Source organism: Sinohyriopsis cumingii, unplaced genomic scaffold (assembly GCF_028554795.1).
Source record: "Sinohyriopsis cumingii isolate HCF-2022 unplaced genomic scaffold, ASM2855479v2 utg000622l, whole genome shotgun sequence".
NCBI lineage: Eukaryota > Metazoa > Mollusca > Bivalvia > Unionida > Unionidae > Sinohyriopsis > Sinohyriopsis cumingii.
This window is the reverse complement of record NW_028315918.1, coordinates 5620401-5644108: the sequence shown is the minus strand read 5'-3', so window position 1 is coordinate 5644108 and position 23708 is coordinate 5620401. Positions and strand designations below refer to the sequence as shown.

Sequence of the window (23708 nt, the reverse complement as noted above, 5' to 3'; positions counted from 1 at the left end):
TTGCCAACACACACACATACACATATATATACATTCATACAAACACACATTAGTGAATGAAGTTAATAAATACAGTCGATCTTTGTTGTGTCTTGTCATACGATATTAAAATGCAACTCCAAATACGTACTGCACGCATACGTTCCATTAATATCCATGTAGGGACAGGAACTAGTTATATAGGGTTGAACGGCCATTTATAGACCTTCACTTATTTCTATAAATAGGTGGAAGTCCATATATGGGATGTTATGGGATATATAGGTATTTTTTCTACTTAACAGTTGTACTAGGACGTTACTTCCTTGTAGGAAATCAAGTAGCATACATGAATTTTGGGCTTTAAAAACTTGAACGCCATTATTTACACTTCATTTAGGTCTGCGAGGTCTTGAAGTGTTATAGCAGGACTAATTATTGCACAGAGAACAAACATAATCGTACTCTGATTCTGTGAAATATGTCATGGTGTCTACCTTCAGGACATGAAAGGGATAAATATGTCATGTTTGAAATAGCATCACTTAGAACGTGATACGCAGTAAAATATCATCTGCTAAATGTTATACACCAGTGCCTGCCTTGATGATCCCTACTTCAGTTTATTTCACTTTTGTATGGATAAGTAACAGGAAACGTATGTAACACACTGTACATACGCATTGCAAACTGATAGGTGGCTTTAGTGGTTAGAGCGTCAGCCTCGGAAGCAGGAGGTCGCCGGTTTGAATCCCGTCCGAGTCATACTAAAGACTTATTTAAATTGGTACTCGCAGCTGCCTCGCTTGGCGCTCAGCATTAAGAGGTTAGTGTTATGACTGGTCTGTTTGTTATCATGATAATATGACTGGGTGGGACATGATGCTACATGTCTGCGGCATGATGCCCCAGTATTAACATCACTATAAATTACCACACTGTAGACATTATAGCGATATGACTGGAAAATTGTTAAAACTACGTTAAAAAATCCCAAGCACACACACACATGCACGCAAACTGATAGGGTTTGTTACTAACATGTAAAGTAATGGTTTATCATGATTAATTTTTTTGTTATATAGTATTATACTAGGCTGTTTGGGTCATCACATGATATTGCATACAGAAAAGATTAAATACCAAGATACAAATTTGTTTGATTTGTGTTTTAGTAGACGGTGATAATAAACAATTTAGTCCTTTTTTATCTTTCTCCTGGACATTTTCGTGTAATTTGGTCTTTTTTCGGCAAGTTAGAACGACTTCTTTTATGTGTACTTATATTGATTTGGTGAAGAGTTGCTTTATCAATTATAGTGCACTAAAAAGGGTTTCAACTTGAATAAGAATTTACATATGAATCTCCCGATAAATTTATTCAACAATTGAAAATAAATATATCAGAGCCGTTAGAGTAACATATAAAGGAAACTGCTAGCATGTTACCGTGCTTTTTCTATTTGAAGAATTTAAAGTTCCCTTTATGTTGACATAAATGATTTATCAAGAACGTCACCATCAGGCGAAATCAGACATGGAGATACCATATAATCTGTAAAAACAATACCCGAATGTTTTCGATACAGCATATAAATTATGGACTGTGACTATCTCTTTAGTCACAGTCCATACTTTATACACTGCATCGAAAACATTCAAAGAGACAGTCACAGTCCTAACAACAATCTGCAACAATATATGACAGACAGTACAATGGCCCACCACATTGACGCAATCTTTGGTCATCGTGCTCCCCAAGAATAAAAACCTACGGTTATGCCAAAACTAAAGAACCATTAGTCTGATCAGTCACCCGAGCAAAGTCATGCCGAAGATAATTCCCCAGAGACTAAAGCCTCAAGCAGAGAAAAGTATTGTTGAAGACCAGGCAAGCTACCCAGCAGGATGTGGCACCACAGTACTAATCTTCAATCTCAGACCCCCTTGCGACAAATATCTTCAGCATCAGCAAAATCTATACCACGTCTTTATAGATTTCAAAAAGGCTTTTGATAGGGTATGGCATGCGGCCTTATGGGAAACTATGAAGAAGTACAGCATCAGCTCAGACCTGGTGAGGGATGTTCAGGAACTCAATGACACAGGCACCAGCGCTGTCCTCATCAATGACAGTGGAGAAGATTGGTTCCGAACAACAGTTGGAGTCAGACATGGATGTATAATGTCATCTACACTCTTCAACATTTTCCTGGAAAGGACCATGGAGGATGCCTTGCATGACCACAAGGGCACTGTCAGAATCGGAGAAAGAACAATCAATAAACGTCGATTCGCAGATGATATTGATGGCTTTTCAGGAGATGAAAAAGAACTGGCTGACTTGGTTGAGTGCCTCAACGTAACCTCCACAGCATACGGTATGGAAATTAGCGCAGAAACAACCAAACTGATGACAAACAACACCAATGGCATCAGTGCAGAAAACTAGGTCAGTGGACATAACCTGGAAAGGGTCACACGTTTCATGTACTTGGGGTCAATTATCACAGATGAGGACTGCAAACCAGAAATACTTTGCAGGATGGCCCAGACAACAGCAGCAATAACAAGGTTGACACCAATATGGAAAGATGCAAACACTGCTCTTTGTTCCAAAATAAGGCTGATGTGCTCGATTGTCATATCCATTGCTCTGTATGCTTGTGAAACATTAACACTCACATCAGATCTACAAAGAAGGATTCAAACCTTCGAAATGAGATGCTGACGCAAGATCTTGGGCATATCAAACACTGACCATTTTACCAAAAAGGAGGTCTGCAACATGATCCAACGAGCCATTGGAACCTATGAAGACCTTCTAACCACTGTAAAAAGCGCAAACTGAAGTGGGACGGTCATGTGTCAAGATCATCTGGATTGACAAAAACAATCTTGCAAGGCACATTGCGATGATGCGGAAGAAGAGACAGACAGAAAAAGAGGCGGGAAGACAACATTAAGGAGTAATCTGTGATTACAATATCACATAGGTGATTTTAGAACCTTGTTTGCAAATACCAATATATTTGCATGACCATACTCATTCCTTTTTTTTAACGTAAAGAATTCTAGTAAACAATTATTGATTCCCTTTGAAAATAAACTGATTAATAATTCCAAAAGTACTAGAACAACTGGTTTAAAATGTATGTGTATGCATTGAAAATCTATTTAGAAATACGTGGAACTTTATATAAACAAGAAGAATTACGAACATTTGGTTTCAAAACTAAAACAAACATACACATAGTTATCTTATTTGAATATCCATCACGGATAAGATCGTATATATAGATGTATTCAGGGTTTTAACGAAAGGTGACCAATGAGTTCAAAACGAACCTTCGGAATTGATGAATAATTCAGTGTTTGGTGCGCAAATGGAAGATGTAGCAAAATAACAACAATTAAATAAAGTGCTGATGAACATATGTTTCAAATGTTACAAAAATATATATTTTCCAGGAAAACAATAACAGGTAGTATCTTTGTACTAGTAAATATCAAAACCAAAATGATCTGACCAATTAAAAGTACTATATATACACTGTGATTAATCGATAAGAATGGCTTATAAATGAATTTATATTACACCAAATTGCGCAGAAATACGGTGATATAATTTGACTACTATTTGTCGTCCGTTCATGCGAGACAGGAACTGTTTACAGTGAGATGAAGGATGGCATCAATTATTACGCCACTGCTGACTGTCATGGACCAAAAATCAGTATGATCAACATGCCACAAGTGAATAAGAAAGAACCCAAGTCTTTCAAGGAACAGTTAAAGATAATTCTGAGGGCAAACCGTTATTAATACTTGATTGATAAAGAGTAATAGAACGTTGTAACAAACCATGCTTGTTAAATATTTCAATAAGAGTTCAACAAAGGCTGCCTATTTAGCAGCACCACCGCCCCAATAATGATAAGTAGTTAATTTACACAGGTTATACAATAAGCACATATACAGGATTACAATGAATACAGATGCATTTCCTGTCTATTATGACAAGATGTTCTTGTCTGAATGTAAACACAATACTTTAAGATCACACAAATACCATCAATTGTAAAGTAGACTCAGATCTTACGAAGGTCTGTTTCTTTGTATTTTGAAAATATGTACAATATCTCCTTATATTTTCATCTAGAATTAAGTGCTTTATCATGATACGCCGCTTGATATGCCTTCTTGTCTATGGCGTACAATTAAACATTCCGCAACGTGTATTCTTCTTCATACCAGATTTGTACTCATGCACAAGTACCTAATGATACATTTTCAACATATATATCACTAACATCTATCTTATCACAACTATATTAAAATGAGCTGCGGGCTTTCTAACGTCGTCAAGATTCCCACAATTATCAATGAGAAACAAAATGTTTGTTTACCTTGGTGCATATCGACTTGTAACTATAGCCACTGTTTCAGTTGGATCTATCACAATCACGTTTTCATTGTTGAATATCCACGTCCAATATCACGCTTTGCTGCACGCTAAAGATAAACCGACAATACAGATGTGATTAAAACCATTTCTATTTAGTCAGTCAATTAACTGATTGGAAGCACATTTTTTCCACGGTTGATTAATCCACAAATTATCATGATATGCGATTGATGTTTGATTAATGCATACAAGAGATTTAATTTCAGATTATAGGTATAAATTTTAATTTAGCCTTCTGAAACGAAATAGATATACATTTTGTGAGGATCAGCAGTTTATTTTCTGTGGATGTAAAAGTGAATACCTTAATTCAGATTAGATAATTTAATATTTTTAACATGTAATATTATTTCATAAGAATATATCAAGTCATGCAATAAATGTCAGTGTTTTAATTGTGGACACTAACAGCCTTCATATATGTGTCATCTTGTTGTCCATGAAATGCAAACAAATAATAAAGACCCCAAACACTTCTAGTTGATTCTGTAATATGTTGTCTTAGGTACTACTATAATAAACACAATCGTTTACTATTTCCCATGTGTACAACGTTTCGGGATTACCATTTCATTTTAGTCACAGTATCAAAACCACCACCACCCTACAAACTAATCTTGTTCTGTGAGAATCACGAGGGATGATAGTTTAAACTACGACGTTTATGCTCTCTCTCTATCATTCTCTCTCTCTCTCTCTCTCTTGTTTTAGTACTATGAAAAGCGAGAGCTTTTCATCATCCCGAGTGCCTCCCACGATCGCCTTAGACGCTTTCACGAATGTAATGTTAAACCTAAAATGACGAGGAGATGCACCTGGACGCTTGTGACAATAATTTCTTAGTATTGGAAAGTCAAGTGGTATCCTGATCTCATTTCCGTACAAGATAAACCATACAACCTTGGTACCAGTATTTTGCACGTTATCAGGCTTTGATCTTAATTTCCTAAATGTTTCGCATATGATATCTTGCAAACATTCTGTTTGTTCTATCCGGTATGTTTTAACCTGGAAATATCTTTGGTTCTTTACATTGCAGTTTCGCTCACTAATTTTCATCTCTAAGTATTTACCACTGCATTATATGCATCTTCTTTAACGTTCGTGTTATACGACACAATAATATAACAGGTACGCCAATTATATTTGGGCTGCAATTGTGGTATACAAACTTGCAACGTTTCCTCGGTGTTTACTGCTGCTGTGTGTTTGAGAATACAGTGGTATAACTGAGCTATTTAGCTCCTTCAATTGTCTTATTTTACTTGATTCAAGCTTTATATTTACTTTACAACTTCGTTAGTTATCTTGCAAAGCAAGACCTACACTCTGTAAATAACAGACAAGCTAACATCCATCACAACTAAATAACAGACAAACTAACATCCATCACAACTAAATAACAGACAAACTAACATCCATCACAACTGCAGTAAAAATGTATTCGCATTTTACTTATTCATTTAAATGTTGATTTTAAAGTAATTAATTTTAAGCTAAGTACTGTTGGCTTTTTGATCATGTTAACCATGTTTTTGATGATCACTACGAGCTGATGAATACAGATATAAAAAACACATCAAATAAATTCAATTACTGAGGGACCAAACCTTAATCTCTCAATCATACCGTCGAGTAGTATAGTGTCGTGGCGATGAGTTCTTTGAATTCTTAAGTTAATAAATTGTATTTTATAAAGCGTTTGCAATGTTTATTTCGCTTCTTATCGGTCGCAATAGGGTCAAAAAGCTTGGCAAGATAAGTGCCCTTGTAATTGCTATGCCAGTAGTTAATATTCATTCAATCATGACTGCTGTTGAAGCCAATTATTGTGCTGTTTTAGAGAGCAGCCAATGCACATACCGCGACTAGTTTTAACCTGCTGATAACATATCCATTTCAATATATATATATATATATATATATATATATATATATATATATATATATATATATATATATATATATATATATATATATTTGTTTACTAATATTGAATCAAGTTCAGAATTAAGATCAACACCTGGTGTTTATAAACAACAGTCAAGGTCAAACAATTTTCTGAAAAAGTATCATCTCTAGTGAAAAAAGTTACATTATAATATAACAAAAAAAAATTAAAACTGACAAACAATTAAATCAAAATAAATATATATTAAATCAGATATACTTAACAAGTGTTTAAAGGTTTTCTACAACCTTTATGTGGAAAGCAAACGTTACAAGCATACCACGAGAATCTATTACTTATCTATCATCATCTCTTATGCTGATAATCAATCTGTTAATATTAACATACTCTAATTGTTTTTAACTGCCATAAGCATTGTACAAAACAACGTCGCAGTGAATCATCATCATCATCAGTCTCATGACCTAGTGTGGTCGTCGAGGCACTGTGCTGCAGAACATCTGACCAGTTCCCTCCACTTGTCTCGATCATGTGCCAATGCCTGTGTCTCCGCAAAACTTTCCTGGTCCATTATGTGATGTTGTCAGTCCACTTTTTTCTCTGTCTACCTTTCCTTCTGCCACCCTGGACGCTGCCCTTCAGGAATGTTGTGGATAGACTGTTGGCTCTAGTGACATGGCCATACCGTTTCAGCTTTCTCTTTTTGACGGTGGTGAGGAGGTCCTCATATTGGCCTACTTCGCGCCTGATGGTCTTACGCACTTCTTCATTTGTGATGTGGTCCATGTAAGAAATGCCAAGGATGGTTCTGTAGCGTCTCATTTCAAGTGACTGGATTCTTCGTTGCAATTCTGCTGTTAGGGTCCATGCCTCACATGTGTACAAAACGACTGAGATGACTAGAGCTCGCAGTAGTCTAATTTTAGTTTTTCAGACAGATATTCTTGTCTCTCCAGATGGGTTTTAGCTTTGACATAGCTGCCATTGTTTGTGCTGCTCTTGAAAAATTTTCTGCTCTTGATCCCTCTTCAGTGATTATGGAACCAAGATATTTGAACTGGCTCACTGTTTCCAGTTCATGTCCTCTGACTTTAATTTTGGCTGAAATTTGTTTGCCACTATTTGTCATCAGCTTTGTCTTCTCAGCGTTTATCTCCATGTCAAATCTGGAAGATGTTTTATCCAGGTTCTTCACTAAGGTGGCAAGCTCGTCTTCACTGCCTGCCAGCCCATCAACGTCTTCTGCAAAGCGGAGGTTGGTGATGTTTCGCCCTCCAATGCTGACTGTCCCACAGTGGTTTTCCAGGGCTTCGCTCATGATGCGCTCTAAGTAGATGTTGAAAAGCGTGGGTGACAGGAGACAGCCTTGACGCATTCCCACTGTTGTCTGGAACCAGTCCCCCACAGAAACTTGGGCAATTACTGCACTGGTATCCTTGGTATACAGCTGCTTGATGGTATTGGTTAACTTTTGATCCATGTTATACTTCTTCATTGTGGCCCACAATGCCTCATGCCACACTCTGTCAAAGGCCTTTTTGAAATATATGAACACATAATAGATGTCTTGTTGGTGCTGCGAGTACTTTTCGCACAGAACTCTGAGATTGAATATTTGTTATGTTGTGCTTCTTCCACTCCGGAACCCGGTCTGTTCTTCAGCGATTATTTCTTCTGCTTGTGGTTTCAGTCTGTTCAAGATGATCTTCAGCATTACCTTACTAGCATGGCTGATCAAACTGATAGTTCTTTAATTTTGGCACAGCTGGAGATTGCCTTTCTTGGGGAGTGTTATAATTAGTGACTGGGTCCATTGTGTTGGCCATTCACCTGTCTGCCAGATCTTGTTGCAGAATTTTGTTAGTAGCTCTTTCACTGATTCTCCCCCATTCTTGATAAGTTCAGGTGGGATGTTGTCTACTCCAGCTGCCTTCCCATTCTTCAGTGCTCTTATTGCTGACTCCACCTCTTCTTTGAGAATGGGGAAGTCATCATCATTTGAGGAGTTTGGAACTTCAAGCACCTCTGGGTCTATTGTGGAATGATGGTTTTAGAGTTCTTTGCAATACTCAATCCATCTTTCTGCAATGTTACTCGCCTCTGTGAGGCATTTTCCATTTTTGACTTGAATGGTACTGACTCTTGGTTGTTTCTGTCTGGTGAGGTCTTTCACAATTTGGAATGCCTTTTTGCTGTTATTCTTTATCAGACTGTTCTCCATTTCTGTGTACTTTTGTCCAATCCAATTTTCTTTTGCTTTGCTGAAGTTTTTTCTGATATTCTTGTTTATTTCTTGGTACTCCATTGCCCCTGTTGTGTGTCTGGTGTTTTTGAGTTCTCTTCGGGCATCGCAGTGAAACATATTATTAACTAGAAATGTGTAGATGTTTGATGTATGATAAAGCCAGAAAACTATTCAGATTCAGCAAATGTGTTTGTTTGTCGGTCTATAGCATCCTCGCAAATTAGTTTTTCTGGCAAGATCAGTATTTACGTCATTGTCAATATTTGCAATCATTCCCTCTTTGAATGTTTTCAAGTACACTTCGAAGTTGTAATGCACAATGGGAATAACGAGAGTCCTATTTTTATTCGACAACTACACTCACTCACTTCTACGACACGGATAGCCTGCGAGGTCCTTAATAAATTTGATTGTTGAAAACTATTTCATTTATCAGGCACTCAGCTGCAATTTAGCTCACTTGATTTCAATGGTTCATTCCTTTAGAGGTATCTCATTTAGATTTCTTAATTTTATCATTGATCTGATTGAATTTGCTCTCGTTGTTCTATATGTAGTAGCTGAGAATGAATATGAACTCTGGTTCATCTTACTATTAATGATCGCTTTGTTTAACACTTTGTAACGATCCACGTCGCTTAGCAGTTTAATACTGTTCAAATTATTTATGCCTGATGTTACTATTACGTCATGTATCAAACATTCAAAGCAGAAGATCTTTAATATCGAAATTTGTTTTGTCCATTCATATTACTAGTGTGTTAAATCATGTAAGTGTCACTTGAACAAATATGGCACTAAGTATTTCAGATTAACACGTTCCAGCTGAAAATATTTCCATACTTGACTCTTACCCTTTTGAAAGGTGTTCAAATACGTGCTCCAGCTGGAAATATTTCCATACGTGTCTCTTACCCTTTTCAAAGTTTTGTATGACATTTAGCATTTTATATTTTGACTTCGTGAACGCGATGTCCTTGACAAAAACATTTTAGATCTCGTTAATTTTTCCATAAATTTTGTTACGATTGTACTCATCTCATGCGCGTTTACCAGCAACAAAATCTGCATATTGTGTATTACATTTGTCTGGTACAGGAAAATTGGCAATCGGGGCGTATATAGCACAGAGGGCAAATGATACAATAACTCTCAGTTTTGATTAAAACGTCTTTAATAATATTCTGTGAACTTCTCAAGTGTTTATTGCTGTGTTAGTAAGGTACTACTCCATCATTTTAAGTCTTGCTTTAAAATTTCGACTTTGTCGTTTTTAAATATCTGCGAAAGTTTCACTTCATGTTGATCACTATATTCGCGTTCATATTTCGATATGTCACATCTGCGGCTACAAAGGAGATGTATCCATTGAACAAATGCTCGTTACAGTTATCTGTTCAAATATTTTAAAATTCGAGACACTTAACAAATAGGCTACTTCATGATTGTTGAAATCCGGAACAGATTTAACTATTCTAATCAACGCGAGTAAAGGTATAGATGTATATACATCAAAGCATCCGGCGAATATCTTAATTATCAACCATTTGTTAATATTTTCTATCAAAGAATTTTCTACAGATTTGTTAAATTGTGCATTTGTAAATTTTACCAAAATATTGCTTTACACAGATAGATTAAAGCCTGGCTTTTAAAAACACATATCCAGTGAAAGAAGAATTCTACTAGATGACATTTATCTTTAATTACTTTTCTTCAAAATACACCGTTGTGAACACGCAGAATTTGCTCCATCAATTATGCAACCTCTACATCACAACGTGTACAGTGAACTGGAGACTCTTGCCTCCCTCGCACGTAAAGATATTTCCTACGTCTTTTTGTCTGTTTGCTCATCCATATTTTTCAAATCGTTTTCGGTCAAGGTTTTACCGGATATTACATTGTATGTTCCATTCGCTATTGTCATTTTTAGTTTATGTTTGTCTTCGTCCATTTCCTGTTTTGTTTTAGGAGAAATTGATCTATACTTGTCTTAACAAAATAGCAACGCGGCACATGAGTGGCACATGAGTGGAATACAAACTTAGTTTGCAGCTTACTTTGCAACTGTAATGTATCCATATAATCACTGAACGTTTGAAGGATCTTGAACTGGAAGAACTTGAAAACCCTGAAAATGAAAATGAGCATGTGACAAATATTGCTAGTGGTTTTGAAGCTGAAATCCTCGTTTTAGTCATGTGCCATGTTTAAAACACCACTTCATATTATGTCTTTTGGGTCAATTATCCATAGCTGATAATTATTTTGACTATATAAATAGAAGTGAAACATGTAGCTGGGGATAACGGCAATGCGCGCAAATTAAAAAAGACACCGAAAGCTGTGCATCTGCAGATTACCTTTTAATAACGAATTGCAGCCGAAAATGAATCATATGGCCGTTTTATTAGCGGGTTTACAACATGCAAGTCAGACATATTATTCATATCATAGAATTCATTTATAAAAGTATTAAGATTCTTACACAGCTTAAGGCATATAAAGATAAACGTAATTCGGATTTATAGACGTATAATGCAGCCAGTATTTCAATGTAAAGGCTGAAGTTGTGTTATGATAAGAGAAAAATACTTATCTCCATTGCGTTTTTGATTATTTACCAAAGAAACATACAGGTACGCATCTATGGTCGTATATGTGACCCTTGCTGACCTAGTGTAAATCGAAACAATACCTTGACGCATTGGAAAATGATTATTATATATTTTTTTAAATATAACACGGCAGGTGTGTTTGATAAAGAGTCTTATTGGCACAATTTTAACTATGAGGCAAGACAAAACTGACCAGAATGTTGTAAGGAATATTATAAACATGACGGATTTATCAGAATAACAGATCCAAAATGTAATAATGTTTAATACACTATTCTTGAGAGATTACCTCGTCTGACTTATTGAATACAGATGCACCTCTAGTCTTGAGAAACTATGGAGGATCGCAACAAACTAAATTTATATTCAAACTAAATTTATATTAAACTCTTTCAAGTGTAATTTTTGTAATCCCAACCAACTGACAATTAGGAAAAAAAGGATATAGTAAGGTGTTATGTACACGATGGCGGTTAAAACAATGGGTGTGGTGTGATGACCCGTGAGATGAAATTTGCAGATCGCTCCCGCATTGTTCCTACTTTAAACTGTTCAACTACAATCCGTGAAGGAGGAAGACAAAACAGGTGTCTACCCACATGAAAGTTGGTGAAACCTTTTTATCACACGTAGGATATACACATTAGACTTCATTATTGAAGGAATTTGAATGTTCGGTATTTTCTGGTGCGATTAAAGATGGTATGTTTGGGTGTGAAATGATGCAGACTATCATTGTTTGTATTAGATGGTACAAACAAATCTTGCTCTCTCGTATTTGCTTCTTTATTTATTGTTGCTGATGGTGCTTTTGTGTTTTCCTGATTTTCAGTCGATTCACTAACGATTTGGTTAGTGATATGGTTTATCCTAACGTTGCTAATTATTTGTACACACATTGAGATTTGAACACACATATATTGTACATTCGATACAATAAGACGTTATATTATTCTATACTTGTATTATATAGTTCGATGGGAAATCACCGTCAGCTGCCAGAGAAACAGATGAATTGACCATAATTGACTATTGAAAAACAAAGTAAGCTGCAAAGGTTCCTTTATGATGCAACACGACCTCCAAAAACTTCTAAAGAGTTGTAGGGCAACTGTTCTACATAAACATCTAATATCCCATGCCATTTCGATGTAGGCACAAATTTGTGAAATAATCTTTTTTTTTTTTTTTAAAAAAACAAAACAATTTTAATAACACTAATAAGGTGATGGGGGTTCAGCGTTTCACAAATATACAATTGTATTAGGTAGATTCCGTATTTTATAATGTTACAATGTCAACAAAAAACTTTCACAAAGTAGATTTCTCATCCCATGAACCATAATAACGATTTTTAAATTACTCAGAAAGGTGACAAACTGAGTTCTGAATGTGATCATGTTGTTGCATTCAAAACAGATTTATGTCGTCTGCTGGATGGAAATGTAAAATGAGCCTTAAATATCATATGCAAGTGATGTAGACAATGATAAAGTAATGTCCTTGTATTTATTTTTACACATAGTTTTATCAACATTGCTCGAAAGTGGCCCCCATGTGCCGTGAATGATGGGAACCGATCAAGAAAAGAGTTGACACATGTTTCGTAAGGGGTTCTACAGATATACATTTCGTTACACAATTTGAGAAAATGACCTAAATACGGTACAGATAGCTTTGTAAGGGTCTTGTACGTGGTTTTATTTTTGGCATGCTGAAGACTGGTATCGAGGAAAATTGGAAGCACCTTAAATTAATGTAAGAGCGAATGGCTCACGGTAAAACTCATTTCAAATATCTTTCATAAATGTTTGCTCGTGTGCATTCATTATAGGCAGCATAAATAAATCCAAGTATGCTGTTTCTATTATTAAAATTAGTTAATGATATAACAAAATCAGATAGGGGTCATATAAGAGAAAGAATGGTATATAATGCGCTAAAGTCTTGACGGTGCAAAAATGAATAATTGTTCTTTCTTATGGATATGAATATATACGAATCGTGCAGGTTGTTGAAGACATGTATTTGCTTTTTCTTACTTTCTCACGAATATTACAAAATACTTCCTATACAAATTGGTGTAGCTGAACTCAGAAACATAAACGATTACAGTATTAATAAACGTTTGTTGGGACCAGCAAACAACTCTTTCTTTGATATAGCACATACTTTGTTGAATTTATCTGACAACGTTTAGATTCTTAAGTCATGATTTAGAGATAGAGATTCGAAAACACAAGCTTAACACGCACTGTCCTGTAATTTTAAAGAAGAATTGAAATATGATACAAACTGAATTTCACTGCGTCCTTATCTAATCACACATTAGTAGAATATGCAAGCAGTATGTAAGAAATATGTATTCTGTAGTTTGTTGCAAGGAAAAATCTTCTTTCCCTTTTGACATAAGAAAATAAAGTAACAAAAATGGATTCTCCCTTAGAATTTATATAATTCATTTTCTCGAACAAAATCGATTGCTGAATCTGTTTGTACATGATGAGCTACACATTCGATAATAACATGTAGTAATTCTATATGTGTAAAGCTTCTGTAAAAAGGTAGAGGCAAAATGTTAATATTGTATAGTTAGTTGGCATGTATTGCAAATTAAACAGACAATCAATCATTACTGAGCGGGAATAAAATGAAATACCTTAGAGAAATAATACTTCATAAACATATACCAAACACGTAGGTAACAAACTACCCACATTAACATGTAGAAACGTGCAGGTTAGTTCTCATTATAACCACGGGAATGATTTGTTGTAGTGGGTAAACGTCTCACTATAACCACTAAAATGGTCTACATATGAAATCGTCAAGTATCCTCATTGCAAGGTGAGACGATCGTGAATGTATGCTATACTTATTTAGTGCTTGGTCATTCAATGGGATGTCATGTTTTTTTATGTTGATTAGTGTTGTTGGCTGAATTCATGTTTTATTCAGTAGTTTCACTCTCGTAATATAACACCAGAACATTGGCTCAGATAAGAAACATTGACGTCAAAACATCGATTTAATATTGTTTTCTGTGTTATGAACGTCAGAACTAGATGACAGTCAAATATATATTATGAGACAGTGAGCTATCTTCAGGCAATCGACAAAGTAATATAACAAACAAATATCGATTAAAAAAAAGTTTACATCTTACGTGCATTGAAAAGAACGTTTCATTAAGGAATATTGTATTGGCAATAGTAAGAAAAACCGAATTTAATACACTTAGCTAATGTCTAATTCAATTGACGCCAGTAATCATTTACCGCAGTATCAAAACCCTTCCACTGAAAACACAGTAAAGATCAAGCGTGTATTTGCTTTGGAAAAGTCATTGAAATATGGTCAATATCGTCTCGGTATATTAAATAGTTTACAGAAATGACAGATGCTAAGTCATCTTAACTCGACGACATAATGCATGCAGGGCATTCCTAAAAAACAAAGTTGTATATAGAAAATATTTTGTTAGCTAAAGATCATTATCAATGTATCAAACATATCATACACATATTATGTTTTAAGAACGTCTACCGAATAACCAAGCTGGGCTTCGATGTGCCATAAAGATATGTTAATGTTTTAAGAAGTTTTATAAAAAAATAAAAATTTCATATTTTTCTATACCAATATTTCCATAAATTAAAGTTGAAAACTAACAGTTTCGAAAAGTTATTGTTTCATTTTTGAATAGTGTATGTTCTACTCTCGTCACAGGCGTTTTACAAATTTGATAACAACCGCTTTTTGCAAATGCTCAAAAAGTAAAATGCAGGTCAAATATACTTCGCTATCAAAAGAAAACAGACTTTATAGAAAATGTTTACATATGTGCGCATAAAATGTGCAAAATGCTATTAAAGTATAAGCCTATGTATGAAAACTATGTTACATTTAACTTGTGTGGCTGACACGGGCACGATGTATATGCTAAATAAGAAATCAGATTGATAAAAAAAAACCTAATTTAGAGACACTATGTCGTCAGGGAGAACGTTTTGCACCATGCGTACTTATAGTGGGAATTGAACTTCTTGGACTAGACCTAAAATGAATGCAATGTTTGTTAAGACTCTACCGTCTTAAACAATATAAATATAAAACAGCGAAAACCAACAAGTTTTGCAACCTTCAGCAAATAATCTATTTATCAAGAATACAAAATTAAAATTTTAAAAGAACTTACAGTATGGTGAATTAAATCCTAGATAGTCAAAACAGTTTTATCACAAGTCCAAAAGTATAGAATTCCAATTGAATTCATGTGGTGTTCCGAACGAATTCCAATTTTGAATGTGGTGAAGTGCAAATAGTCTGGAATAGTGTTTATGTGCTAACAGACTTGATGTATCACCATGATATAATCCAAATTGTCCTTGACTTAATTCACATAAATCCAAAATTAATGATTCAGTCCGAAAATTGTCAATGAACACATTGCAATCCCAGTGAAAAATTTAACTAAATAAATCCACTCGAAACAAATTAACTTAATGAATAAACAGATATGAACAGTGTTATGACTTTTTATTATTATTATGTATACTACATTTATTTATAATATAGTTTGAATTGATACATAAGATTGTACATACATTTTAAAATTTCAAAGTTTAATTTTCAAATGTATCTGTCAATATCCAATTAGTAACTGCAAAATATGTTATGTTTAAATAAACTGGTAATTTTCTAATGGTTAGAACGTCTGCCTTACATGCAGAAGGTCATGGGTTCGATCCCCGGCCGAGTCATACCAAAGATTTACAAAAATGGTACTAACAGCTGCCTCGCTTGGCGCTTAGCATTAAGAGGTTAGTGTTAGGACTGGTCGGCCTGGTGTCAGGATAATGTAACTTAGTGGGAAAGCATGCTACATGCCTGCGTTATGATGCCCCAGTGCTAGACATCACTGTAAGCTGCCACACTGCAAACACCGTAGCGATATGACTGAAAAATTGTTAAAGATATGTTAAAAATCCAAACTACCCCCCCCACACACACACACGCAAACTGCTAATTTAAAAAGTGAAATTTGAAGTACATCCCTGGTACAATTATGGAACAATGATTCAGTAATGTTCTAATTTATCGAATAAATTTAAATATGACAAAGTGAGAGAAAAAAAAATTATAATTTATTTAAAATAACATGATAATATATTATTAACATAAAAACTTTAACTTATAGCATAATTATAAATTTTGGGAACTGTTTCTTTACTTCTATTACTGACAATTACATTCAAATAAAATAAAAATTATATAATTAATAATTTGGTTTACATATGCGAAACATAATTCTCAGTAGAAACAAGAACACATTAATACAAGATAATGCGACACACGTTTTGAATTAATATTTTAATGAATGTCATTTATTTTCTAAACCAGCTTATTTTTGCATTTAACAACTGGATATTGATTTTACATATTGGTGATGTTTATTTTGTAATATTCAAACAATGAACTGAAACACAAATAAAATTCATTACACGAAGATTGATGTTAAGATATGGAATGAGCAATTCTAATATTAACATCCTTAATATGAAAACCTAAGACACAATTTGAGTATTAGGATGAGATTATTGTAAATGGTAATTTCCATCAAAGTGTAACAAATTTTGACTCTAGAAAATTTTAATAGCAGAAGCAAAGCTGTATCTAGAACTCAAACACAGTAAACATGTTTACCCTACATGACAATAAACATGTAGGCTTAACTCCCACCCCCAATTACGAAAAAAAAAAACAATCAGACTATATATATATATATATATATATATATATATATATATATATATATATATATATATATATATATATATATATATATTCAGAAATAAATATACATAACAGTATTAGAGATATTTTCTGCTATGCAAGGAGTTCCAACTGGTCTAATATATTGACAATGCTTTCTAGTAGATTATTCTCCTTTGAAATTTAAGACCATATGAGCAGATATGTAATGATTTGGACTTGTCTTCAATGCTGTTCTGTAACATTTCTTGTTAGCAGTGGAAGTTAGTTGGAAAATATATGTTCCAGATACCTGATAAAGATGATACTAGTTGATGGTTGCAGTGGACGTGGAAATGCCAACTGATCTACTCACCAGTTTTACTTGTACGCGACAAAAACTTGAGCCAGATGAAAACGATTATCTTAACGGCAAAATAAACTGTTAAACGATGTCAAGGGAACTAAAGCAATTGCACCTAAATGACTGACTAAAAATAAATGAGTACACTTTACAATACAGATTTCTAAGTTCTATGTACCACTGGAAGTAGAATTAACGAAAATACAGTGTTGTAGTTTTGAATAGCAACTTTGGCAATGCTGTAAGTTCAATTAAATACGAGATTGAAAACAAAAGCAACTGATGGATTTGAGAAAGACTTTTATAAACTGTATTCAGCATACAAACATAATGCAGTAGACATATGACGACCATGACGACACGTACAGATTGAAAGAACTGTTTAAATGACGCAACGAGTTTTAATTGGCAAGGTGAACAAGTATTTACGATTACTTGTTGTTGGTCAGTATGAAAACAAGAGCAAACATATTTATAATGGACTTTCAATGATCAAATTATTCCACTGGTTGATGCAAGTTTTCTACTACAAGAAGTCTGACCAAAACTAGGAAGAAAATACGAAAGTTTCCTTGAGACATGATTTTTGCACTCAAATTTTTACAAGGCTAATGACTATCAAAAGGACATCATCTGTGTCAACCCTCACACGAGCAAAAAATTGTTGAATTATTCAAGAAAGAAGTAACTAGCACTTATGATAGGTGATCAAAACTAATGTAAAATTCGAGATGTACAACGATTACTTATTTAGTCACAATTAAAATTACCAAAAAGGGATGTTACTCAAGTGGTAAAGACATTCACATGTGCACAGTGAAGCGAAAGAAAATGACATTCAGTTCTTACGATAATGAACGCTATTTCTTGGATCACATAAACTCATTACCGTACCGATACTTTAGACATTGTACCGAGAGAGAAACAAAGTCTATTTTAAAGTTGGTTCTTTTGCTTTTCTTTAAAGTATCAACAGCATATCCTTTCATTTCGTCTGGAATATATCAGTACTCTTCAAACATTATTTACGTTGCTAGTTTTATCCTGGGTATGTAAGAAAAAATCCATTTGCTCTAAATTCTTTTGAACGAACACTTGCACGGTACCTTTTTAAAAATGTTGGCACTAAAATATAGCGTAGTTTGGTTAATTCGTTACCTTGTACGTCATTAAGATTTTCTAATCATCAGTTAAAAACAAACTAATGGTTCTTTGGTACATATCATGAAGTAAATCTAACCGTTTATCTAATTTATCCTCAGGATATAGATAAACGTCAGTTTCACCTCTGAGGAACCAATTTTTATAATAAATCTTGTTGCACTAATCATTATGACGGATCAGAACTATATAAACGAAAATATAGTTGTATTCGGTCTCTATCAGATTTACTGCAAATAACATTGTCCCATAATTACTTGCTAAACACATAATTTTCTTACGAGTTCCAATAAGTAAATATATACATGCATCAAATCATTTTGCGATTCATACATACATACATACATACACACACACACACACACACACACACACACACACACACATACATACATACATACATACATACATACATACATACAGTGAGCACTTCATTTTAAGCTAACCAATTATATTTATTCTATTGCTGAATTGAAAACCTTTCTGAATAACTTTCTCTGCCATTTATTTTTGTTTTGTTTCTTTGTTCTTTGTTGTTTGGTTTCTTCACAGTAGCATAAGATCAGTCAAGCTCATTCTGGAAGAATCAAGAGTACGTTGTTACGTTGTTCTGGCTGATATGATGATTATTATCTCTAGTCGTAGCTTGTAATTTCATTTCTGAACACTTCACTAACCGATTGTTTAACTGGTTCAGAGTTAATTGTATCGTACTGGGTTCTGTTGTTTACCTTCTCGGAGTCTTGATTTCCGCCTACAATTGCGTCAGCTGCTTTGTACGTAATTTGATGAACCTGAAATCTTTGGTGTGAAATTTTGAGATGTACGTCATATATAGATTAATCGATACTTGTTTGTTATCTTACGTTGTTCACTGCATCCAATTCACAAAGTGTCCTAGAATGTAGTATAGTCTGGCATAAAGTTGTGACGTTCATGGCTCATAAAACGGTAATAAATCGATGGTTTGACTTCAATGTTTCTTGATTGATCCAATGTACACATGTTTTATGATAAAACTTAAATTACTGAATGAAAAATGAATTCATCAGAAAACACGAATCCATGTGAAACAAAACCATAACATCACAATGAATGACATAAAATAAAAATGTATATTTCACATATTCACCTTTTGTTCAAGATCATATCTACTTACTTTATGTTTCATATCCATCTCATTTGAGTGTTTACAGAGAAAACGGTTATCCACTCAAATACATTATTCGTGTAGTTTTAATGCGACAGAAATGCGATTTTCTTTATTTGTAAAGTATGTGACCTGCGAAATAATTGTTTAGTATATACTGATTAAATAATACTGATTAAATTATATGTCTAAAACGGCATTCCTTTTTATTCCTGCTCTGCAATAACGGACTGTTTCATTTTTAATTTATGCCACGGGTCTATGCTATAATAACAATTTGTCTCAACCATTTCACATTATCGCAGAGTTCTACAATGAGATATAGGTACATGCAAGCAGTTATATATGTTATTATCGAATGTTATTATCATCATATAAGAACAATCCCAACAATCGACCTTGTTTTGAGAGCAAATGAATGATATTAATTTTAATAGAGAAAGAAATCTTGTTACTACATTGCTACATATCATTAAGGAAAGAAGAGTTTCTTTACTACGAAACATATTACATATATCTTATATACTGCTTTCATAATACTGTACAATCTAGGACGATATAGACATAATGAAATTCAGCTTCTATGATATTTCATGTATATTTGAAAATAAAGGGCAGCATCGATCGCCTCTTTTAAGCTTTTGTGTTCCATCAAATCATGATTTGAGAATATAAACTTTGTCAGAGACTTTCTACAAATAATACTATATGTCAAAAAGAAAGTTGTTTGTCTGGTTCCACTAAACGTTTATAATGATGGTAATGCTCAGTGTTTATGTTTCCTGCATTTAATTACACGAAACTTGATTGGCCTTATCTTGTAATATGTATGCAACATAAAGAACAACCAAGCATATATACTCAACATCTTGATCGATCCGCATGTATTCAAAGCGATAGAAATGAACAAGATTTTTACTTAGGTTATCAACGTGGTCCAATTTGCATCATCAAGACTTTAGCGTATAATATAGCACTCTTTCTCTTCAGTGTCTTCCGTATCAGGAAATTGATATCATAAATTACTTGTAATAATATAAATAGCAGACTGCAAATTACTATTGCTGTCTAACATACAAGACTTAAAATATTAAATAACAAAGACTAAACAATGTTCAAAGATAATGCATTATACATTGACCTTTACAGTTATATTTATATCGTTCTATTCTTATATGTGCCAGTATGCCGAATGCACTATTAAAATAAAGTAAAAGAATCTTACAAGACCATCGGTATTACATCTAGTTCGTTCCCTCGTATTGCGTCACAAAATGTATATCTGTCCTTGATTGGTGTACAACATTCTGGGCACATTATAACCTCTTTCGAGCACAGTTCACACAAATAAAAATGTGTACAATGGAGTACGAGGATATTTCCTATCTTTTTTTTTTTTTTTTACATCGCTTGCATATCATCTTATAGGTTAGTTTTGTTATTCTCTTTCAGTAGAAGACAGAAACCTTTGTAAATAAATGGTCACATTAAAAAACAATTTATTACCTTTTATAGAATAATTCAAACATTTGTTGTATGCTTCATAGGATGAGAAATATATTTAAGGAAGGTTTTTGTGGTCTTTGTAACTTTAAATTGTATTGGGTTTATGCAATACATATTTAATGGTAGTTAGCGAATAACACTAATGTTTCCATGAAACATGATCCCGTGCATCTGCAATAATTTGATTCCTCTTTGATACCTAATTATTGTTAAAACGTTTATACAAACCAAATACACATATTTTTATGAGGTAGGTTGCAATGAAATATCCATGAAGACACTGCTGTCTAGAAAGTTTTAAATAAGGTTAGAACTTAATATAACATATTGTATAGCGATATGGGCTTTTACGTGTGTATCAGTACTTCAAATTTTTGCAAAGTAAAACAATCATTGTATACAGCGCAGATAAATACTCAGTCCATGATACATCCAATAGCTTAGCGAGATTATATAGCTATCGATCGATCGAGAGAGAGAGAGAGAGAGAAAGAGAGATAATATCAGTGAATTAATTTAATGTTATATAATTTCAGTGCATCGCCATCAATTCAATATATTTGTGGCATTATTTGTTCTGCAGATGCGCATGTAATGAATACATATTCGTGTGTGTTGTAACAGTGAGAAATCTTGAAGCTGTTTACCGCCACTGCTTTTGTCCAAATAAAACCTATCTTGTCTCTTGTTTCAGATGTCAGAGTTTCCTTTATTTCTTTCTTGGTCAAAGGTTCCTTTAAAAGATATATTATCTGCAAAAACTTGCATTGACTATATGCTATCATCTGATGGCAACTGTATTCCTTTGTCTTCAAATGAAATCAACACTTGAAGAATGTCATTAGCTGTTAATCTTGTCTGCCCTGTAATAAACGAAATGATGAAGAAATCATTGTATCCTCATATAAAAAAAATATTTATTAGTGTGCTAATGAAATTAGTCAGCCTTATCCTTAATAGTTTTTGGCGAACGACAAAACATTATTTACAGAATAAAATCAACATGCATCAGTGATACAATAGCTAGACAAACCACAAACAGAAATAAAGAACATTTATTTTCCTGAAAGCTAAATTAAGTTCTTTGCATTTGCGTTGTCTTTAATATATATATATATATATACATTGAAGAACAGCAAGATAAGTTTGAAATGTAAAAGAAAACACATGAAAATAATTTTTTTATATTCAATTCATAAAATAGCACAGTCAAGATTCTTAGCTACTGACCCAGGAGTGTAAATTACTGCAATATTTTATCCCTAGGGTGAATTTAATATTTTTAACCTTTTCCTTCGAATTCCTTGACGGCCATCTTCACGGCGTTTCTAGAATATCCAAAATCTAGAGCTGCCAAAGCTGCAGGTATATTCAAATCCAGCTCGGCTTCCATCTTTTCTCGTTCTAAATATATATAAAGTAAAATGTAAACAAAAATATTTTTTAAATATAAGTGCTGAGAACATCTACATACTTTACCATAAAGGGCTATTGAGGTAACTCAAACCGATGCCCTCATTGAACTCTTCTCATTCTTAAAATGTCGTTGCTTCTATGATTTACGTGTATACATATCTTGGGGCGGAGGATTAATATTTTCTATCAAAACTGAAACGTATCAATATTTTGGAGGATCTACAATTTCCTTATGCTATAATAAAGCTTATTGTTTTAATCATGTTGAGATATTATGATCAGGACAAGCTCAAAGTTCAAAGGCTAGTTTAATTTTCCAGTCAGTAAGCCCTGAGCAAGCTGCCTTTTATAACCACTAGTTAAGTACATGTATTATTTCTGGCGATCAATTGTTTTGAGAGGTCGACTAAACATTTTTTCGTTTGTTGAGTAAGTATGTTGTATGTTTACCAGCCAGCTTTGATAAATATCTTACTTAGGTGTTGGTATATAACGCAAAGTTGTTTTGTGTTTATTCTGTCTATTATATCATTAATGTGAATAGCAAATTGTTTGCGTCAGTATCATGTCCACATGGATTTCGATCTTTTCTGGGGAACAACTATATCTGGCTCCCTCTTACGGGTTTCTTGTTACACTAGATAGGACACTTGTAAACTTACTCTGTTCTTCAACAGTCAATTCATTTGGATCGCTAGCAACTACCTTTAGAGTAATTGCTCCTATGGCAGGTGCCAGTGGTTTCTTCTCGGGCTATATATGCAAGTAAAGAATAATGTAATGGTCTTTTAATATACCTTCATATTTTCATATTATATTTTAAGGACATAGTATAGAATTTTGGGAGATGTATATTTGTCTATAGCTATTAATGTTAGGAATGAATGCATCATTAGAAAAACCCATTACTTTACATAGCGATTAAATTCAAAAGAGAAAAAACAAAAGAAAACAGCAACAGGAATACGCACAGAATGGCCATCTAAATCATTTGATTAATACCATGCAATTGAAATTTTAATAGTCTGTACCATTTCACATCCAAACGCCTGATCATGTATAAATATGAAGTAAAATGTCACCAGAAAAGAATGACAAATATAAATGCTTCAAAAATGAATCAAAATGTATA

General features: G+C 33.7%; 2 protein-coding genes across 4 annotated transcripts in view; one reads left to right on the top strand and one right to left on the bottom strand.

Annotated features, from left to right (window-relative positions):
* The first annotated feature begins 1807 nt into the window (after window positions 1-1807).
* LOC149773723 (uncharacterized) lies at window positions 1808-12261 on the top strand. The gene is made up of 2 exons (XM_089946257.1): window positions 1808-2146; window positions 12199-12261. The coding sequence occupies exons 1-2, from the start codon at window positions 1808-1810 to the stop codon at window positions 12259-12261; spliced, it is 402 nt and encodes a 133-aa protein (XP_089802383.1).
* The window catches only part of LOC149773722 (baculoviral IAP repeat-containing protein 2-like), a 28764-nt gene continuing 14858 nt past the window's right edge, over window positions 9803-23708 (bottom strand). The window contains exons 10-13 of one of the 3 annotated variants that reach the window (XR_016417335.1): window positions 23239-23329; window positions 22448-22564; window positions 21808-22023; window positions 9803-10738 (exon numbers count right to left, since the gene is read on the bottom strand). Coding sequence is in view for 1 of the 3 variants with exons in the window: in XM_089946225.1 (XP_089802351.1) it covers window positions 21932-22023; window positions 22448-22564; window positions 23239-23329 (300 nt within the window). In the remaining 2 variants the exon portion in view is untranslated. Of the gene's footprint in view, window positions 10739-15750; window positions 22024-22447; window positions 22565-23238; window positions 23330-23708 lie in introns of those variants that run through there. The other 2 variants (XR_016417336.1, XM_089946225.1) reach the window with 2 other exon arrangements.